Here is a 21,289-nt window from a genome sequence, read left to right as displayed (position 1 = left end):
AGGTGTATCAACCATTCCACACATTCATACTGTCTGACTGATCATATCGGATACACAGCTGAGACGCTTTTAATATTACTGATTACTTCATTTCTGGAAGCAAAATGAATTCAAGTGATGTTTTTTACACCACTGATGGGTAGGTCTCTGTTCAATTTGTATGCACAAGTTGTAAACATATAATTTTAATGCGAAAATATGCAGTAAAAAATGTATAGTGTCGCTGGATTTTACTCTTATTTGATATTTCCCATTGTTTGACTTGTACAATATTTACTTGTAGTTACGCAGAGAATAACTGTTTAGTTTTTTTCATTATTGGGGCATGCCATTAGCAATGCATAAGGAGAGCAGTGACTGACCTGCGAAGCAGGTCAGTCACTGCCTCCATGCATTGCATGGCAGGCACCTATTGTTCTACACCCAATAGAACGCCTGGATATTACTAGAAAAATAGCTGTTCCTAGCGAAACAGCCGTGAGAATGCATATTTGCAGAATGACTGCAGCAGAAATGCAACCAGTGGAAAACCAGTGGAAGTTGAAGGCATACAGAAAAGTTGAAAGGCAAAAAGATAGTAAAAACCAGTGGAATTTGAAGGCATACAGAAAAGTTGAATAGTTAAAAGATAGTAAAAACCAGTGGAAGTTGAAAGCATAAACAAAAGTTGAATAGCTAAAAGATAGTAAAACCAGTGGAAGTTGAAGGCACACAGAAAAGTTGAAAAGCTAAAAGAAATTAAAAACCAGTGGAAGTTGAAGGCATACACAAAAGTTGAATAGTTAAAAGATAGTAAAAACCAGTGGAAGTTGAAAGCATACACAAAAGTTGAATAGCTAAAATATATTAAAAACCAGTGGAAGTTGAAGGCATACAGAAAAGTTGAAAAGCTAAAAGAAATTAAAAACCAGTGGAAGTTGAAGGCATACACAAAAGTTGAATAGTTAAAAGAAATTAAAAACCAGTGGAAGTTGAAAGCATACACAAAAGTTGAATAGCTAAAAGATAGTAAAATCCAGTGGAAGTTGAAAGCATACACAAAAGTTGAATAGCTAAAAGATATTAAAAACCAGTGGAAGTTGAAGGCATACAGAAAAGTTGAAAAGCTAAAAGAAATTAAAAACCAGTGGAAGTTGAAGGCATACACAAAAGTTGAATAGTTAAAAGATAGTAAAAACCAGAGGAAGTTGAAAGCATACACAAAAGTTGAAAAGCTAAAATATTAAAAACCAGTGGAAGTTGAAGGCATACACAAAAGTTGAATAGCTAAAATATTAAAAACCAGTGGAAGTTGAAGGCATAAAGAAAAGTTGAAAAGCTAAAAGAAATTAAAAACCAGTGGAAGTTGAAGGCATACACAAAAGTTGAATAGTTAAAAGATAGTAAAAACCAGAGGAAGTTGAAGGCATACACAGAAGTTGAATAGCTAAAAGATATTAAAAACCCGTGGAAGTTGAAGGCATACAGAAAAGTTGAAAAGCTAAAAGAAATTAAAAACCAGTGGAAGTTGAAGGCATACACAAAAGTTGAAAAGCTAAAACAAATTAAAAACCAGTGGAAGTTGAAGGCATACACAAAAGTTGAAAAGCTAAAAGATAGTAAAAACCAGTGGAAGTTGAAGGCATACACAAAAGTTGGAAAGCTAAAGGACAGTAAAACCAGTGGAAGTTGAAGGCATACACAAAAGTTGAAAAGCTAAAAGATATTAAAAACCAGTGGAAGTTGAAGGCATACACAAAACTTGAATAGTTAAAAGATAGTAAAAACCAGAGGAAGTTGAAAGCATAAACAAAAGTTGAATAGCTAAAAGATAGTAAAAACCAGTGGAAGTTGAAAGCATACACAAAAGTTGAATAGCTAAAAGATATTAAAAACCAGTGGAAGTTGAAGGCATACACAAAAGTTGAATAGTTTAAAGATAGTAAAAACCAGAGGAATTTGAAAGCATACACAAAAGTTGAAAACCTAAAAGATATTAAAAACCAGTGGAAGTTGAAGGCATAAACAAAAGTTGAATAGTTAAAAGATATTAAAAACCAGTGGAAGTTGAAGGCATACAGAAAAGTTGAAAAGCTAAAAGATATTAAAAACCAGTGGAAGTTGAAAGCATACATATAAGTAGACAAGCAGAATGCACTGAAACATATAAAAACAGAGCACAAGAGAAAAATACATTGAAAGAATAGGAGAAAGTGTGACATGGTTGTACTCTAGAGAAATTTGACAGAAAACAGTAAGACCTGTAGCAATAATAGTAATAATTCCATAAAGTAGACACACGTAGCTACATTTTAATGCATAAATTATTTCTCTACAGTGAAATATGTAAGAACAGCATCAATTTGTTTGTCAAAAAGCAGAAAAAGTTCAAAAACGTCAGTTACCAGAGTGTACACTCTAGCAACTGATGTCAGTTAGTGAATTCCACCATAGGAATGAATGGGGCAATAAATTTGCACAAAAGGGCAATTATTTCAAAAAGTGCAATAGTGAAGTTTACCAAAAGATAAAGCAAGATTCTCCTGAAGGAGCTGAACGTTTTGATATATGAATTAGTAGAATTAGTGAAAGATAGTAGAAATAGTTAAACGACAAAAAACGTACGGAACATTATATAATAATAATAATAATAACTAGAAAAATAGCTGTTCCTATCGAAACAGCCGTGAGAATGCATATTTGCAGAATGACTGCAGCAGAAACGCAAGAAAAAGTAGAGAAAAGCGTAAGAAGTAGGAAAAAGCAGAAAAATTTGAAATAGTTGAAATAGTTGAACAGAGAAACGTAGCAAAGACCAAAAATTAGATGAAACAGAAATCAGGACAAAACCACAAATACTTGAAACAGATGAACAGTGAAACATAGCAACATAGGAAAATAGCAGAAGCAGTAATTATTACAAAGGCAGAAATATTTGAAGAATTGAAACATAGCAGCACAAAAAACATAAAGGAGCAGAAGAGGCTGAACAGTTTGATATATGAATTGCTAAAATTGATTAAAGATTGCAGAAGACCTTAAACAATATTACAACCAGTAGAAGTTGAAGGCATACACAAAAGTTGAAAAGCTAAAAGATAGTAAAACCAGTAGAAGTTGAAGGCATACACAAAAGTTGAAAAGCTAAAAGATAGTAAAACCAGTAGAAGTTGAAGGCATAGAGAAAAGTTGAAAAGCTAAGGTAGTAAAACCAGTAGAAGGCATACACAAAAGTTGAAAAGCTAAAAGATAGTAAAACCAGTAGAAGTTGAAGGCATACACAAAAGTTGAAAAGCTAAAAGATAGTAAAACCAGTAGAAGGCATACATAAAAGTAGACTTGCAGAATGCATAGAAACAGATAAAAACAGAGCACAAGACAAAAATACATTGAAAGAATAGGAGAAAGTGTGTCATGGTTGTACTCCAGAAGAGTTTGACAGAAAACAGTAAGACCTGTAGCAATAATAGTAATAATTCCATAAAGTAGACACACGTAGCTACATTTTAATGCATAAATTATTTCTCTACAGTGAAATATGTATGAACAGCATCAATTTGTTTGTCAAAAAGCAGAAAAAGTTCAAAAACGGCAGTTACTAGAGTGTACACTCTAGTAACTGAAGTCAGTTAGTGAATTCCACCATGTATTTCAATGGGGCAAATAATTTGCACAAAAGGGCAATTATTTCAAAAAGGGCAATAGTGAAGTTCACCAAAAGATACAGCAAGATTCTCCTGAAGGAGCTGAACGTTTTGATATATGAATTAGTAGAATTAGTGAAAGATAGTAGAAGTAGTTAAACGACAAAAAACGTACGGAACATTATATAATAATAATAACTAGAAAAATAGCTGTTCCTAGCGAAACAGCCGTGAGAATGCATATTTGCAGAATGACTGCAGCAGAAATGCAAGAAAAATTTGAGAACAAAGAATAAGAAGTAGGAAAAAAGCATAAGAAAGCTACAGTCATATATTGTAAAAATCCTTTGCCCAGTAGTGGAACTTAGCAAAGGTGTTGCAGAATTCAGCTGAAGACGCAGAAGTTTGTGTGCAACCTGAATTATTTGAAAAAGTCAAAAAGTGAAACAGAGCATAAAAAAGACCATAGTTAGCTAAATTATGGTCTGTATATATATATATAGATAGATAGGTAGATAGATAGATATAAAATCAGTGATGTGCTGTCAGATGAGGCAGGAGAGCCAGAGCCACACCTGTCATCATTGAAAAATAATATATAACAATAACCTCATTTATAAAGATTTTTTCACCCTGTGGTTTGTCCTATAAAGTCCCTATTTATCATTTGACTAAAATATGATGATGTTTTTTCTTCAAAATCGCTGAATTTTCCCATTAAAATGCTTGGAAGCGAAGTCGGTGAGGCAGCACCGAGCTGAGCCTCACCTGTGATTGCGCAACCTCTCGCTAAGAGCACCGGTTGCCATTCTATGAGAGCAGCTCCTCCTGTCTGTACGTCGCCAATAAAATGGTTAAAAACATTTAATGTATGAACCTATTTTCCATGATTTAGCTTATGTATTTAATGTACTGTGTTTTTATTTTCACCAACTGTGTGTGTCAACATGTTTCGTGTGCTGAGGAGCGATCATAAATGGCATATTATTTGAGACGGCAAACGCCATACAGATTAGAGGTGAGGCAGGCAGTTCTCATGCCTCATCGCTGGGGGCGCTCATGAACCCAGACATTGTGACTGCACAACTGCAGAGTAAGAGATGGTAACAGCGAGCCGTCCAGCGAGCTACTCACACAGTAGTTGTGCTGATACAGAGAGCGAGAAAGACATGGTTTTGAGTTGCACTTTAACGGTTTCTCCCTTTGCTTTTAAGGACAGCACGGAATTAATAATATCTACATGTCTAAGTTTGATTGAGATCACGGAATCATGAATGGCATGTAAAGGAATAGCCTTTTTGCCCTCCAGCATTGTAGCATGCGAGAAATTTCCTTATGTAAACAATAACATGCAGGGGGTCTAGATTTGTAAATCCGATTATAATTAAGTCGGTGCCTAACCAGGTATGAACCTCACCGCAAGTCACTAATCTATCTATCTATCTATCTATCTATCTATCTATCTATCTATCTATCTATCTATCTATCTATCTATCTATCTATCTATCTATCTATCTATCTATCAAATTAGTACAGATCCAGAAATATTTGAAGGAGTGAAACTTAGTAAAGGTTTTGCAGATTTCAGCTGAAGGAGTAGAAGTTTTTGTGCAACATGAATTATTTGAAAAGTCAAAAAGTGAAACAGCGTAAAAATATCATAATTAGCACAAGAGGAAATTAGTGCAAAACCATAAATAGTTGAAACAGTTTAACAGTGAAAGAGCAAAAAGCTTACATTAAGGGAAGCAGAAAAACCAGAAATATTTGAATTAGTAAAACAGCAAAACCAAAAGCAAAAAGGATCAGAAGAAGCAGAACATTTTTATATATTAATTGCTAAAATTGAATAAAAATTGCAGAAGAAATTAGAAGATAGTAAAAACCAGTAGAACCAGAAGGCAAAACAGAAAAGCAGACTTGCAGAATGCGTAGAAAGAGATAAAAACAGTGGAAGATGAAGGCATCTTCATCTTGAAAAGGTGAAAGGTAGTAAAACCAGTGGAAGGCAGTAGAAACCAGTAGAACCAGAAGGCAAAACAGAAAAGCAGACTTGTAGAATGCATAGAAACAGATTAAAACAGAGCACAAGACAAAAATACATTGAAAGAATAGGAGAAAGTGTGACATGGTTGTACTCCAGAGGAGTTTGACAGAAAACAGTAAGACCTGTAGCAATAATAGTAATAATTCCATAAAGTAGACACACATAGCTACATTTTAATGCATAAATTATTTCTCTACAGTGAAATATGTATGAACAGCATCAATTTGTTTGTCAAAAAGCAGAAAAAGTTCAAAAACATCAGTTACTACAGTGTACACTCTAGTAACTGATGTCAGTTAGTGAATTCCACCATAGTAATGAATGGGGCAAAAATTTGCACAAAAGGGCAATTATTTCAAAAAGTGCAATAGTGAAGTTTACCAAAAGATATAGCATAAATCTCCAGAAGGAGCTGAACGTTTTGATATATGAATTAGTACAAATAGTGAAAGATAGTAGAAGTAGTTAAAGGACAAAAAACGTACGGAAGACAGAATAATAATAATAATAATAATAAAGAGAAACAGAAACACTAGTAGTGAGAATGCATTGAATGCATTCTCACTGATAATAATAATAAAGGGAAACAGAAACACTAGTAGTGAGAATGCATTGAATGCATTCTCACTGATAATAAAGGGAAACAGAAACACTAGTAGTGAGAATGCATTGGATGCATTCTCACTGATTATTGGGGCATGCCATTAGCAATGCATAAGGAGAGCAGTGACTGACCTGCGAAGCAGGTCAGTCACTGCCTCCATGCATTGCATGGCAGGCACCTATTGTTCTACACCCAATAGAACGCCTGGATATTATTATTATTATAACAACTTCTTCCATTACCGTTAATGCGGCTCGTACCGCTGCGTGCCCACCCACAAAAGTGGTATCAAAACGTGTGTCTCGATCCCGGCATTGGAGCTATTACTTTTATTGGGGATCGGAGTTACGACGGCGACGTAAAAAGCGAAAAACGAGCGAAATTTCCAACTGCCGAAACCTTAGAGTGTAACTGAAACCAACTGCCGCTTTTTAGAGTGAGAAAAAGAGTGGAATTTTGACCCCAAAATAATTTTGAAATCGCTCTCATGGGTGCAAAAATTGCTCTATTGGTATGAAAGTCGGTCATGACATTGATACGAATGCCTGCTCCGGTAAAATGTTTTCAAAATTTCCCTAGGGCTTATGGTTTTCGGTCCAGGTGCTTCAGAGCAAAGTTTTGGGACAGGATAACTGACGCTCCTCTCCAGTGTTTTACATACATTTCTGAAAAATCTCTGAGCTCAGCGCACACCATTTTTCTCTCATCACTGCAATTACTGTGATTGAGCTACAGATATGAATCGCGGTAATAGATGAGATGAGAAATAGCCCTCTCATATGCTTCAAACGGTTTTTGGATCGGACTTACGGAACCCGAACGGGAAGCAGTCGTTCGGACTGCTTTTTCCATTAAAACTGACTGGGTGTCTCATAAAGATAGATAAGTCTGACACACACAGGGCACTTTCATCACTATAGCAACAGAATGCAGAGAGGGAGAACTGCTGGGGTTTGGACTACAAAGACTCTGTAGTTCTAAATATGGCGGAACACTTTAATGCAGAGGGCAGAGCAGAAGGTCAGAACTACAACATGGCGGAACACTCAATTATTACAGAGGAGGCCTGAGCTGGCAGTTAGAACTACTTCCTGTTTTGGGCATTATACAGGTGGATTAACCAAACCACTGTTACACATTGGATTAGTGTGGTTATGAAAATTAAGTTTACTGAAAGTTTCAAAATAAAACTCTGAAAATTGCACTGACAAAAGTGCATCGCCGTAGGCGATGCAAAAATGAAAATCTTTTTTTTATGTTTTTTTTCTCAGGATAGTGAACTGCCTTGCGCAGCAAGGCAGTTCATTAACATTAGCATTTCATGGTTGTCTTAAAGATTGAAATCCTTCCCCAGCTTTCTGTCTCACACACACAGCAGTTGGCTGAGGGCCAATCGCTAGAGCAACAGAATCCAGAGAAAGGCTGCTGGTTTGGACTACAAACCAGCAGCCATAACTGCCATAACTGTAGTTCTATCTATGGCCAAGACTCAGTTAAAATAGAGGCCTGACCAGCATGTCAGAACTACAACATGGCGGAACACTCAATTATTACAGAGGAGGAGTTGGCTGGTATTATAAACAACTTGTGCTTTGAGCATTATATAACTGATTTAACCTGATCACTATTACACATGAAATTAGTGTGGCAATTTCAAATGAAGCTTATTGAAATTTTTCAAAATAAAAGCCTTGACAATTTTTACATCATGTAATTGCTCTTTTTACATACATTTCTGCAAAAAGTTCTGAGCTCAGCGCACACCATTTTTCTCTCATCACTGCAATTACTGTGAATGAGCTACAGATATGAATCGCGGTACTAAATGAGACGACAAATAGCCCTCTCATACGCTTCAAACGGTTTTCGAATACGTATCACGGTTCCCGAATGGAAAGGAGTTGTTCGAACAGCTTTTTGGAGTGAAACTGGCTGGCTCAAACAGATAGAATTGTTTCTCCCCCTGTCTGGAGAAACACAGGGGGAGGCTTGATCACTATAGCAACAGAACACAGACAAAAGCCAAACTGCTCCTTAGGACTACAAAAACACCATCTTTGTAGTTCTAAACACGATGGAACACTTTACTACAGAGGCCTGAGCAGAAGGTCGGAAGGTCAACATGGTGGAACCCTCAATCATTACAAAGGAGGGCTGAGCTGGCAGTTAAGAAGTACATAATGGTGGAACTCTGACTTATTACAGAAAGAAGGTGAGCAGAATGTTATAACTACAGACAGGGCAGAATGTTCTGGGCATTATATATAAACTGGTTTAACCCAACCACTGTTAGATATTGGATTAGTGTGGCCATTTAAAATGAAGCTTACTGAAAATTTCAAAATAAAAGCCTGAATATTCCTCTTGGGCCTTTATTATGTTTTTCTCTCAGGTTAGTGCAGAGACAACTACAGATTTAAATCGTGTTTCCATCGGAGACAAGAAATTGCCCTCTTATATGCTTCAAAAAGTTTTCGGATTGCTCTTATGGATGCTGAACAGTAAGCCGCTTTGATCAGAAAAACTAACTGCTTCAAACAGTTAGAATTCTCTCTCCCTGTGTGTCTCACTAACATGATAGTTGAGCTGCTCTTTAGAACTACAATGACTGAAGGTCAGAACTACAACATGGCGGAACTTTCAGATACCACAGATTAGGGCTGAACTGGCATTTAGAACTACTTGCTGTTTTGGGCATTATATAGTTGGATTAACCCAACCACTGTTACACATTTTATTGCTGTGGTCAATTAAAATGAAGCTTAATGAAAATTTCAAAATAAAAGCCTTGATATTTTTCACATCAGCTTTGGGCTTTATGTGAAATGTTTAAACAAACTACTTTTACACATTGAATTGGTGTGGTGGTTAAAATGAAGCCTACTGAAAGTTTCAAAATAAAAGTCTGCATATTCCTCTCATGCTAGTGCAACGCCGTAGGCGTTGCAATAATATTAAGCTTTTTTCGCATTTTTTTTCCTCAGGATAGTGAACTGCCTTGCGCAGCAAGGCAGTTCATTAACATTAGCACAAGTTTAGCATTTTACTGCCCCCACTAGTGCACTGCCTTGCGCAGCAAGGCAGTGCATTAGCATTAGCATTAGCCTTTTCCCTAAAGGTAGCTATTAGATAATTTTCTTACTTATTAGCGATGTTCAGTATACTGAATGGAGTAAATCAATGACAGAAAACATGCTAGTGATGCCACACATCCTACATGAATATTAGTCTTCATGCTAATATTAGCATTTTGGCTTATGCATTAATTTCAACATACTGAATGGTACAGGTACAGTTTAGTCAACATGTTTCTGACTCACCACAGGTTATTGACTACATTGCAGCTTTCTTTAGCATTAATGCTAATTTTTTGCATCAGAAGGCTTGATTAAAAAGCGACGGGCACACTTTGGCATGCCCCTCAAAATTTCTGCGGAATTTTCTAGTTATTATTATTATTTTCACCGACATAGTACTAAAGAACATGCAGGATGTACACTATTTTTAACCTTTGATATATTACAGTAAACAAACTGAGCAGATTTAGATATAAAATTATTTTTAATTTAACCAGAAAGAATACTGATAATATGCATCTGTGCAAACATTTTTGTTTTTATTTACAGTCCAAGAAAAAGTGTGTGTTGAGAACAGATCATTTTCTTTTCAATAATTATTTTTGCCTCAATTTTCTTTTACCTTAATTTGTGCTAAGCTTTTTCCCCAAGTCTCCACTGGTATATTGGTCCATTCATTTTTGAATGGACCAAAAAAAAAAAAACTTCCTGCAAATTCCATGATATTTACCTCCTTTCACAATTTCACATTTAAGTCGGGGCAATGCCGAATCACTCTTAAATGTTCATTTCACTTGAAGTAAGAACAAACATGTTGGTCAAATTTAGATTACTTTCAGTCTAAATCAGCCAGGGTTTATAACCACGCCAATTCATCTGCCATCATTATTCATTTTTCTTTCAAACCTGAGTATGCTTATAAGAAACCATTGAGCAAAATGCATAAAAACGAACCCATATGACTTATTTTGATATTTTTCACTTACCTGCGTCCTCGTGAGATAATCATCGGCAAGTAGTAAAATGAAGTGATCCCTGCCGTGATGTGGTTCCAGATCTTAGTCACTGTAAAGAAAAGAAAAAAAAAACTTTATTTGTCAAGCACGATCGTCTGTGGTTTATTTATTTATTTATTTATTTATTTATTTGATATTTCAACTAAAAACAACTTACGTTATATATATTTTAAAAATCTGTATATTATAGATAGTTTAACCTCATTTGTGTTTGGTTAAAGATTGCTATCTTTAACCAAACACAAGATTGCTATCTTTAACCGCTTTTCTTATCCCTGTGCGGTCTGTCTAACCACAGATGCACTTTTTTTTTTTTTTTTTTTTTTAAATCATAAAATATTTATAGTCCGTGTTATTTCTGATATGTGACTTTTTCTTGTCAAGGAACATGACATTTACAGAATGTTTGCTAAGCACAATTCAGCAGACATCTCTTTCACAAGGGTCCTAATTTTTGTTTCAGTTCTTGATTTTGTGCAGAAGTAGCACTCCATAGCTTGAAATCAAAGAGAAAAGCAAGAAACTAGGAGAACAAGTTCCTCGACAGACATTTGATCCAAGGCGTCTGCTTTTGGCTTGCAGCCTGTGGGCGTTCAGATGGGATTCTTATTGAAAGTGTGATCGGCGGTTTTCTTCCTCAGAAACTGGGTCGTGGAACCCTTTTTGTCAGCTGAACAGATGAATCCCCCAGCTGTGACAGCTTTCACTTTTACTCTCTCTAATACAGGCTCACCTGGGTAAGGAAAAAATGTAAAGCTGCACGTTTTATTTCTTGTTGTTTTAGCAACAGTCTTTAAAGCTAACTGGACTCTGCTAGCCGTCGGCCGATCTATTTTCATTTCAGGAAGTTTAGTTCAGTTTCAGTTCAGCTGCGTCTAAGTTTTGTGATATATACTTTCGCAACTTTATTTTGGTGATAGATTTGTAAATCCTTCTCTGATCGAGGTTGTACGTTCTGTGTTGTATTTGCATATTTGGCTAAATATATAGAAATAATAATTAAAAAAAACAACTCCCAAGCAGGTTTAGTCTGTTAAAGAGAGGAATAACCACAGGACTGTTGTATCTTTATATTTTACAGTACATAAAACGAACTTTAAAATAACTTTTACATGTAGACCGAAAAGTATGCAGCCAGGTCCCTTTAAATCTTAAAAACAACAGCTGTATTTTCAGCCATAGAGACCTTCAAAGGAACTCGCATGGAAACAACCACAATTTGACATGTCTAAAATAGTTTCAATGTGTTGAAGTTATTTATTCTCAAACTTGTTGCAGTTCATGTCAAATGAAGTTTAAACACACCCTGTTAAAATATTACTCTTTACCATGGAAATGAGACCAGGAAAAGTACGTTTCCAAGCTTTTTATGCCTTTTAATTTAACATGTCTTCTTTATTATTCAGCTGAACAACAGGAAAAACTGTTAAAACATAGAAAAGAAAAATAAATAAATAAAAAAACCTTCCTATAAGCTGGCTCCACAAGTGTACACCACCCTAAACAAATACTTTGTTGATTAATTCTGGGTTTGAGAGTCGTCTTCGGTACAGTCAGGCCATCTGTTATTGAGAATCTGATTAAGAATCTGAAATAGATATGAGCTACTCTAAAGGTTTCCCAGAATTTCCTCATTTGCATGCTTTATCATGTAAACACGAGTCCGGTTTATTTATACCACTTTTTACAATTTAAAATACATGCATATGTGCAATATAAACAACACAAGTGCTGTAAAGAAACAAATTGCAGTGCGGGAGGAATTAGGAACGCCTTTGTAAGCAGATACATTCCAAGCTGTCTCTTAAAAATCTCGGAGGTGGTTGGAGATAATTGGAGGCTTGTTGTGAAAACGCATTCCATTACATCTGGTATGAAGGACAACAAGTAAATACTGATCAGATCAGCTAACCTAAAGGACGTACTGCAAGTGAAGCGAGTCAGACAGAAATATAAGTTACTGTCTCTACACCAAGAAGACCACAAACTTTAACATGGATAATGGAGAGAGTGGAGTTATGTGATAGAAACTGATCAGAAGCTGGAGATTGTAAACAAAGTAAAAATAGAAAGTCTTCATCGTACAAAAAGGATGAAATGGGTAACCTGCGTAAAGGTAACAGTCAGGAGAAGAAAGCAAAACTTCAGTATTAGATACGCACAGTGAATGCAGTAACCAATAATGAAAGCAGTGACATTTTGATCCAGAGTCACAAAAACCAACTCTCAACTCAGTAAAAAATAGTCCGATCCTCCGCTATTGCTATTCTTCAGATAAACTGGAACTTTATCTTGAATCTTCTGAATAAATGTCAGTTTGAAGAAAACTTTACAAATGACCCAACCAGAATGCTCTGCTATTTATGGGCTAACCTGAAAATGGGTGTGGATTTCCACACAATCTGACAGATATCGACAACAAGCATCGAGCAGACTGAATACTGGAAATGAATTTGGTGATTCATAAAACATGAGTTTAAAGGTGTGCAGATATATGTAACCAAGCTCTTATTGTTTATTCTTCTTCTTATTATTATTACTACTATTATTATTTGTGTTTTCCTCTAACTGCTTGTTCATTTCTAAGTTGAATTGTACGGGGGATATTAACTAAAGGTAGAAAAACTCTCAAAATGATTTATCCTGTGTTGTGTGCGGATTTGTTTTACACTCACTAAATTATTCATACCCCTGTCAGATTTAATTTCAAAAACGTATTCCTCCTGCCTGGCAGTAATAGTAACATTTTTGGAGTGGTCCAGCTGGAACCCATGGAGACGCCTTAAGTAGAGAAATAGTAAATATCAAAATGAAAATGTGGAAAAAATACACCAACTTGACTGGCTTGATCTCTAAATTATTAGGCTTAGATCATGCAATCGTGACTAGACAGACGGTCGATGTGAAGCTCGCGCGGCGTGGCATGTTCAAGGGAGGATTGGTTTACTGCGAAAGAAACTCCAGAAGAAGACACGGATTGATGTCCCCAGTGTTAAAATGACTGCCTTACAAACATATGAATGTTGGCGTGGGGGTTGTTTAGTCTGTTTGAGAGTCAACCCCCAACTCAGACACACAAACCGTTGAGTCACTAAACGGTTTGTTGTCTAAGTGGTCAGCGGCTCAGCAGTACAACAGGGGGCTGTACTCACTCTGGTGTTTTTCAGTCAGACTTTCAGTACAAGTCAGAGTCCTATCATCTGTAAAAAAAATGAAAATAAATAAAATACTCGGATGACTCTGCAGTTGTCAGGTTGATATGATATAGACGAGAAGCTGAGCATAGAGAGCATGGTGGACCCCTTTCTAACAAACTCATCTTCAATGTTGAAGTAAAAGATTTTTGTTTGATTTTACAAAGCATACGTTTACATCAAAGTGAGTTTTTAATCGAGGAAAATTTCAGCTTCACAATCTAACATCTGGACTTCTTCTGATGTGGTGCAGCACTGTCCAAAACCATAGGCATTGAAAAATACTCTATGACGAGACTTAGTTAACGAGAGCTCCATCAACATGGACTTGACTACTGAAAATAGTGGGAGACAAATTGTGGAAACGAAGAGCATTTCTTTAATAGTCATTTCTAGAGGACTATCCCGATATGGACTCACTGAAGCTCAGAAAGAGCACACAGTCTGATTAGTTGCATGTGCAGTCGTACATGAACAGTTGCCACAGACTTATTGATTACTTTGCTCTTTGGGTAAGCACTAAAGTTTATTCCAGCACAACCTGAGGATGATGAACATTGTTTTCTAGTACAACAGCCAGTTCTTTTAAATCCTAGCATTTTTTAATTATTTTAAAATTGCTATTCATAAAGAGCAACAACATGTACTTTGTAGCCTAGTCTATTTTGAGTCAGGCACTGACGAGGGATACATGGTGATGGTCTAGTAATGACTTCATTTGCTGTTTGAATCACAGCTAATGAAGCACACTTCTGTGTTATATTTAACCGGGAGAAAAAAATGAGATCAATCTAAATCGGCAGGTCAAGCTTTGAAGAAAATCCGTATTCAGAAAAACCTGAGCAGTGTGAAAATGAAATATTTTGACAATACTAATCATTCATCTTTGTTTCTCTCTTTCCTTCTAGGTATAATTCTTCTATGCCTTTTACTGAAAGCACCACAATTGAATATGACTATCCAGGAGAAGACGAAGACTTTTCAGGGTGCATTTATGTGCGATATGGGGCTTACTTTCTTCCACCCCTCTATGTCATTTTCTTCCTCTTAGGTCTCCTTGGAAACTCTTTAGTAATTTGGGTCATCGCTTGCGGGGTTAGACTCCGTAGCATGACTGATGTGTGCCTGGTCAACTTGGCCATAGCTGACCTTCTCATGGTGTGCTCTCTTCCCTTCCTCGCCCACCAAGCCAGAGACCAGTGGCAGTTTGGTGATGCTATGTGCAAGTTGGTCCTAGGCATTTATCACATTGCCTTTTACTGTGGGATCTTTTTCATCTGTCTGATGAGCATCGATCGTTACCTGGCCATAGTGCACGCAGTTTACGCCCTCAAAGCACGCACACGCACCTTTGGCATTGGGGCAGCTGCTATTACATGGATGGCTGGCTTTTTGGCCTCTTTTCCGGACCTGATCTTCCTTAAAACTCAAACAAATGGCAACGGTTCTCAGCACTGCTACCCTGAGTTTCCCAAAGATAATATGCCCGACGTCCCTAATTTCTGGAGAGTGTTTAGTCACTTGAAAATGAACTGTCTGGGCCTGTTTATCCCAATTTTCATCCTAAGCTTCTGCTACTCTCAGATCATTTGGAGGTTGCTATCAACCCAGTCTTCCAAGAAGCAGGCCATCCGTTTGGTAGTCGTAGTGGTGGCCGTTTTCTTCTGCTGTTGGGTTCCTTACAACGTGGCGTCCTTCTTTAAAGCACTGGAACTTCTGCACGTCTACACTGGATGTGAAAGCAGCAGGGCCATCACAGTGGCTTTACAGATCACCGAAGTCATCGCATACTCCCACAGCTGTCTCAATCCCATTCTGTATGTCTTCGTCGGGGAGAAGTTCAGGAGGCAACTCATAAGGCTGATAAACAGAGCTCCATGCAGTCTCTGCCAGGTGATCAAGCTGTACATTCCTCAAGACAGAGGCGCCTCGGTGTACTCGCAAACTACCAGCGTGGACGAAAGGAACACTGGGGCTGGCATTAATCTGGGTTCAGCTAAATTCATTTAAATTCTGTTGCTTATGCCAATACCTTTTGTGAACATCTTTTATACACAGACTGTTCATGTCAAGTCAGATAAGGTCATGCTAGTTTCAGGTTAACGGTGAGGTACCTTTGACTTGTTTTCTTGTTATGACGAACGACGGTGTATATGTAGAGACTAGACTGAATGTAATACTTTCCCATGCACAGTGTCTTTCAGTGAACCTTGTGTTTCTTAATGTACAGCATTTTAAAATATCATCCATGACAGTGTTTCTGTCAAAGTCTTACATTTTATAATCTCATTGTAAAGCTGTAAAAAAATGTTTTATGCTCAGATTTTTAATACTTACGTTCCATTCCATTTCAACATTTTAAATAAAAAATTCTGCTGTTCATTTGGTTTGGAAGAATTGGGCTCCTAAATCCTGCTTTTTTAGGGATTAAACATTTTCTTTGTTGTTCACTTGCAGTTAATTTATTCTGGGGAATTACAGAATTAACAATTTATTTTCTTGAATTTGGATTGCCAACAGCTAGCTAAAAACAATAACCCTTGCAAATCTTAATATATGCAGCACAAAGGTGTCAAAGTTATAAAAGTCACGAAACTATCAGAGCCAAAAAGAGCAAACTTAGGTTGGTCAAAGTTAACTCGCTTAAGTTAAGAAGCTTCTACATTGCACTAGTAGTTTAGATTTAATGTAATATCATAGACATTATGTAATAAACAAAAAATATTCAAAAACATTCAAACATGTTAATACAATATAGGAAATTAATCAACTTTACAAGCAAAATGTTTTAAAATATAATCACATAGGTAAGTCTGTTTTAATATACATACTCTGTAAAACACATAGGCCTTCAATCATTTACATTTAGTTGTAAAATGTTTCTTCACATGAAATTCTTACTAAATTCATTTGAGGCTGCGGTTATCATGCTTACTTGTCCTACCACAGTTTTTCTTTCCACTTGACTTTCTACAAATAGGCGTTGATGCATCAATCTTTGAACAGGCAGCTTCTTTTGCATTGACTATTAGTGGGATGCTATACCTGTGGTGGTTTTCAGTGGCTCACTGTTTGCCCAATAAGCAGTCTTCCCCATATGCATGTAGACTGTAACACAACATTTTTGATTCAAAACAATCTTTTTTTTATTTTTTATTGATTGGATGTAATATTTGTCATTTCTGATGGACCGAGTTTCTGGTTTTGTCTGTAAGCTTTTTTTGGATGACGTTCTAGTTTATTGTGATGCACCTGTGTTTACGCTGTGCATTTTACTGAACATATTGCAGATTGTTGAGAAACTGAAAACATGACATGTGTCTGCAAAACATCACATCAGAAATATTTTTGAACTGAACTTCAAAAATATTCTTCCTGAGATAAGTGTGAAACTCTCACATACAGCAACCATGTTGTTATCATTCGCTGCATTCATCCGTAAGCAAAATAAACTGAGAAGATAATTTCCAAATAAAGATCGCGATAGAGTTCTCGGTTCGCTTGTTTAAAGTTGGTGCACAGTATGAAGCCTCTAATGCAACCTGCAGCCTTAGCCTGCTAGATTCAGAAACATGTTCTGCAGAGGATCTGTACCTCACCTCTACCTTAAAAAAAACAAAAAAAAAACCCACAACCTGAAAGCGGAAACATATAACCGAGCTGTCAGTTTAACCTTTTCAGGCTTTGCAAACACCCAATAACTTTTATATTTTTGTATATATTTTATTTGTATTGCTCATGCATGTTTTTATACACGGAAGCTGTTGTTTTTGAGAAAAAAAAATACAATTCACTATCTGACAAAAGGACAAAGTTGACTAATTCAGAAATGGCAAAAACAGAAAAGTGAATAATTAATGAAGCCAAAGCAGCAATAGTTTTTTCACTAATATGCACCACCTGTGCGACAACAGACCCAGGTTGTAATTTATTTATATTTTTCAAAAAGAAGGATCTTTCAAACAAGAAGTAATCATGCATTGACCACAACATCCTTTTTACTCTCACCCTGCATTTCCTGCCTGTTGCTGGCAGATAAAGTAATAGTGTCAGAACGTTCAATGCCTTCAGAAAAAAAAAAAAAAAATTTTTATATTACATGAGGACTGGAATACACAAACATATAAATTGTGTGATTTGTCTCTTAGTCAGTAATGCTGCTGCTTATAGCCTTGAATTAGACTGTGAAAGATACGGCAGTAAGCCTATTCACAACAGTACTAAACATGTATATTTCTTAAATCTTGTGTTTTTTCTTTATTTTTTTACATTTGTATAAAAAAAACTGTATGTTCAAAACATTAAAGATTGTATTTTTTTTTTATCCATTTCTTGTGGTACCAGTCATTATTATTATTATTTTTATATATATATATAGTACTAGAAAGAATTGGTAGCACTGATTGTAGTCTTTTCGTTCTGTGGTCTCTTGTGGTGGAGTCTCTTTCATGCAGAGAGCCCTATCGCTATTAAATATCTGCAGATAAGCACAGAGGGAGCAGAGATTGCATATGTGCCTTTTATTGCTGACACACAGGAAAAAAACCAAAACACGGGTTTCCCCTAAGGAGGCCATCTTTCGCTAAGGAAGGGGAGGGGAGATTAGCGATTAGAATGGGATGAGGTGACAGAGTTACTATGAATGACATGAGTCAGGAAGGAATGATGTGTAGCAGGTGAGTTTAGTCGGTCTGAATAAGGTGTTTTCATCCCTTCTGAATGGTGAAACAGATGTGTTGTTTCTCTGAAAGTGCCAAATATACAAACTCTGTCACGTCTGCAACTGATTGGCCACTAAAAACTAAACAAGGATCTCTGAGTAGAAACATATGTTGTACTTTCATTTGCAGTCCAGGTCTTTGACAAGGAATAACAAAAGTTGACTAAACAAACTAAAGTGCAGGTAATATTGCAGCAGGATGCAATAATGTTTCAAATCATCATTAACATTATCAGCATTGGTTTTCAAAATTTTTCATGTAGGTTGAATTTTATTCAACAAGAGTTTACAATAGCTTTCTTTTGCGCACTTTCTTGTTTGTTGTGTTAACACCTTATTCCCATGTGACACATTCTCTGGTTATTCCTCTCCTTTTATAACCTCCAATTGTTTACTTCACAATGTTGACCTGTTTTTAGCTGGGGGTTTTTTTTTATGCCAAAATATAATAGGAGCAATGGCAATATAATCACATACAAGAAATACAGGAATAGGAGCAGGGATGTTGGTGACTCCTTCTGACCACACAGTTACATATCAATGTGGACGTCAGTATCTGGATGAAATCTATATCCAATTCAAGGTATTTAAAGACAAAATGGTTTTCCTATTGATATGCATCTTGATTATGGAAAGACAGGCATTTTAAAGTCCAACTGAACATTCAAACAGAATGGCAGAAAAACAAATCGGCAGAACTTCCCACTGTACTTCTTGTAAGAACGGAATGATAAAAACAAACAAAAAAAACTGACAATAACAAACCGAAATAACTCAGAAAAAAATGGTCATGACTATGATTAACTCTGAAACAGGAATTAAAAAGGTTCCTCGGAAAACCTAACGAGAGCGATTCCCAGAAACTGCAGCCGAGGCCACATACATTTCTCTCTAAAATAATTTGAGCTCCGTCTTGTTTTTTCCTCAATTGACTAAACAGCCAAGGCTTTCTTGGAAAATTTTTACTCGCTCACCAAACAGAAACTTAATTTGAATATGAACTCCTGTTTTTACTTTCACACAATCTTCAACGTCTGAAACCACATTATGAAAAGAGTTAACATAAGGTTTCTTCGTATCTCTTGGCGACAGTCTTGGCTTATGCAATCATGTATGGCGGTGGGCATTTTATTTACCTTCATGATTGGCCCGTGGCTTCACCTGTGGGCGTCTGTGCAAATCATCAAATAGTACATTAGCTCTCTAGCCCCATCTAGTGGATTAGGCGGTTCACTGAAGTCAAATTTGCTTTGTGGTTTATATCTTGCATTGCATCAAGTGTGTGGTTTTGTTTGTCACGCCATTTCCAAAGCAAAATAAACGACCTCATTTGTTAAAAAGCCTCACGAAAAACTGCACGGTACATGACAATTAACTTAGGTAACAGCGAAGAATATTCTAAATTGTTCTCAGTTTGATGACAAAAGCCAGATAAGGATCTTTGTGCGTGAGTGAATGCTGAATTCAGTGGGTGAGGGATGCTCAGAAGTATGAGGGGCCCCTCATACAGAAGGGTAGGTTGTTCACAACGGGGAAATGATGAGAGCCACGCTGGCACGTGGTTAAAGAGACAATTCAGTGTTAATGTGTTAGTTTAGCTATTTATTTAGCGTACCCATGCTAAGCATGTCTTGTAGTACTTTTAAGCAACAAAAATGCATCATGCTGAGTGGGGATACCATTTTGTGAAAAAAAAACATTCATATCCACAAGAGAGTGCTGTATACTTAAGAAAAAAACATGAAATAGCCAATGTAAATAATAAACATTTCATCTCAAAAGTTTAGTATTTTTGCTTTTATTTACTTCGTGTTGATTCACGACTCTGACCCCAGATGTCTGCAGTGATTTAGATGTTGTTCTGGATTCCTTTGAGACATCACGGATCAGCTGTCGGGAAACGTCAGTGAATGTTCTTGAATTTCTTCAGAACAGGTCGTGGTGTGTTGCTTCTTGGCATCTTTTGGCCCACTTCATCCAGTCAGACCAATTCCGTTTAAAAGACGTCTTGATTCGACACCTCAGACGTGGGTGTGCTTAATCACAATTAGTTCATATGCCGCGGTATTCTGATTTAAATAATCTGAAACATGCACGTGTGACCTGAGAGCAAAAAATGAATCTGCAAGGGAGAAGATGTTGTTTTACAGTACTGCAAAGGTTAAATCAATTTGCATAGTGTACAGTCTGTAAAAAAAAAAAGAGAGAGACAAATAGGGAAGACATGATATGCAGCACGCATCACCTTCACACTTCACAGGCCTTGCATGAGATTTTGATGGCGAGATAATCTCTGAAGATAGCACCGATACGTCCCATGTGGTTTCATGCAGCAACACAAAAGATGTTGCCTCTGCTGTTGCTAAGAAAGGCAAAATAGATGTCACACCCGATAAGAGCTTATGAGAACAGGTTTCAGTCAGAGCACAGGTGCCTTTAGGTGAACAGGTTATGGGTGTAATTTAAAGAAGAAGAAGAAAGATTCCATTAAAGCAAAAAGTGTATGACATGAAAATTTCAAGGACTGTAACTTTAGAACAAAACTTGACTTCTTTCTTGTTTTATTACTTAAGGACAGCAGTTATCATTACCCCCCAAAAAATAAATAAATAAATAGCTTCGGGTAACTCATGCGTTTGGTATTTGGTACCTAGACAGTATGTGACTAACAACACGAATGGATTAAGAAGGTGGGGAAACTGTTTGTACCATGTAATGACAATATTCAGAGTGCACCGATTCTTGCATATAACTGCAGACAGAGATAAGATCTGCATCGCCCTCTTTATGGTTTCTTTGTAGGTCATCGGATATAAAGCTCTTCGTCAGAAAAAAGTACTCACCTTGGATTACCGAACCCACTTGTTTGTTTTTGTCTAACTTTTTCTTTTTTTTTCTCCATCTTCAAGATTCTCACAGACACAATCCTGCAACACGGAGTTTATGTTCTCTTGTTTAAATAAATAAAAAATATATATATTATTGAGATTTTATGATAAAGATCAACA

General features: G+C 36.5%; 1 protein-coding gene across 2 annotated transcripts; it reads left to right on the top strand.

The window, feature by feature from the left end:
* ccr8.2 (chemokine (C-C motif) receptor 8.2) lies at window positions 1-17,889 on the top strand. 2 transcript variants are annotated; one of them, XM_015001016.2, is made up of 2 exons: window positions 1-139; window positions 14,470-17,889. In XM_015001016.2, the coding sequence occupies exons 1-2, from the start codon at window positions 105-107 to the stop codon at window positions 15,569-15,571; spliced, it is 1,137 nt and encodes a 378-aa protein (XP_014856502.2). In that variant the 5' UTR covers window positions 1-104; the 3' UTR covers window positions 15,572-17,889. The 2 variants fall into 2 exon arrangements, with proteins under 2 accessions (XP_014856502.2, XP_014856501.2); XM_015001015.2 differs by lacking the exon at window positions 1-139 and adding an exon at window positions 10,709-11,104.
* The last annotated feature ends 3,400 nt before the right edge of the window (window positions 17,890-21,289 follow it).

Source organism: Poecilia mexicana, unplaced genomic scaffold, assembly GCF_051168715.1.
Source record: "Poecilia mexicana isolate PSO_F unplaced genomic scaffold, ASM5116871v1 scaffold_16, whole genome shotgun sequence".
NCBI classification, from domain to species: domain Eukaryota; kingdom Metazoa; phylum Chordata; class Actinopteri; order Cyprinodontiformes; family Poeciliidae; genus Poecilia; species Poecilia mexicana.
The sequence above is the reverse complement of the archived record's forward strand: the minus strand, read 5'-3'. Positions and strand labels throughout refer to the sequence as shown.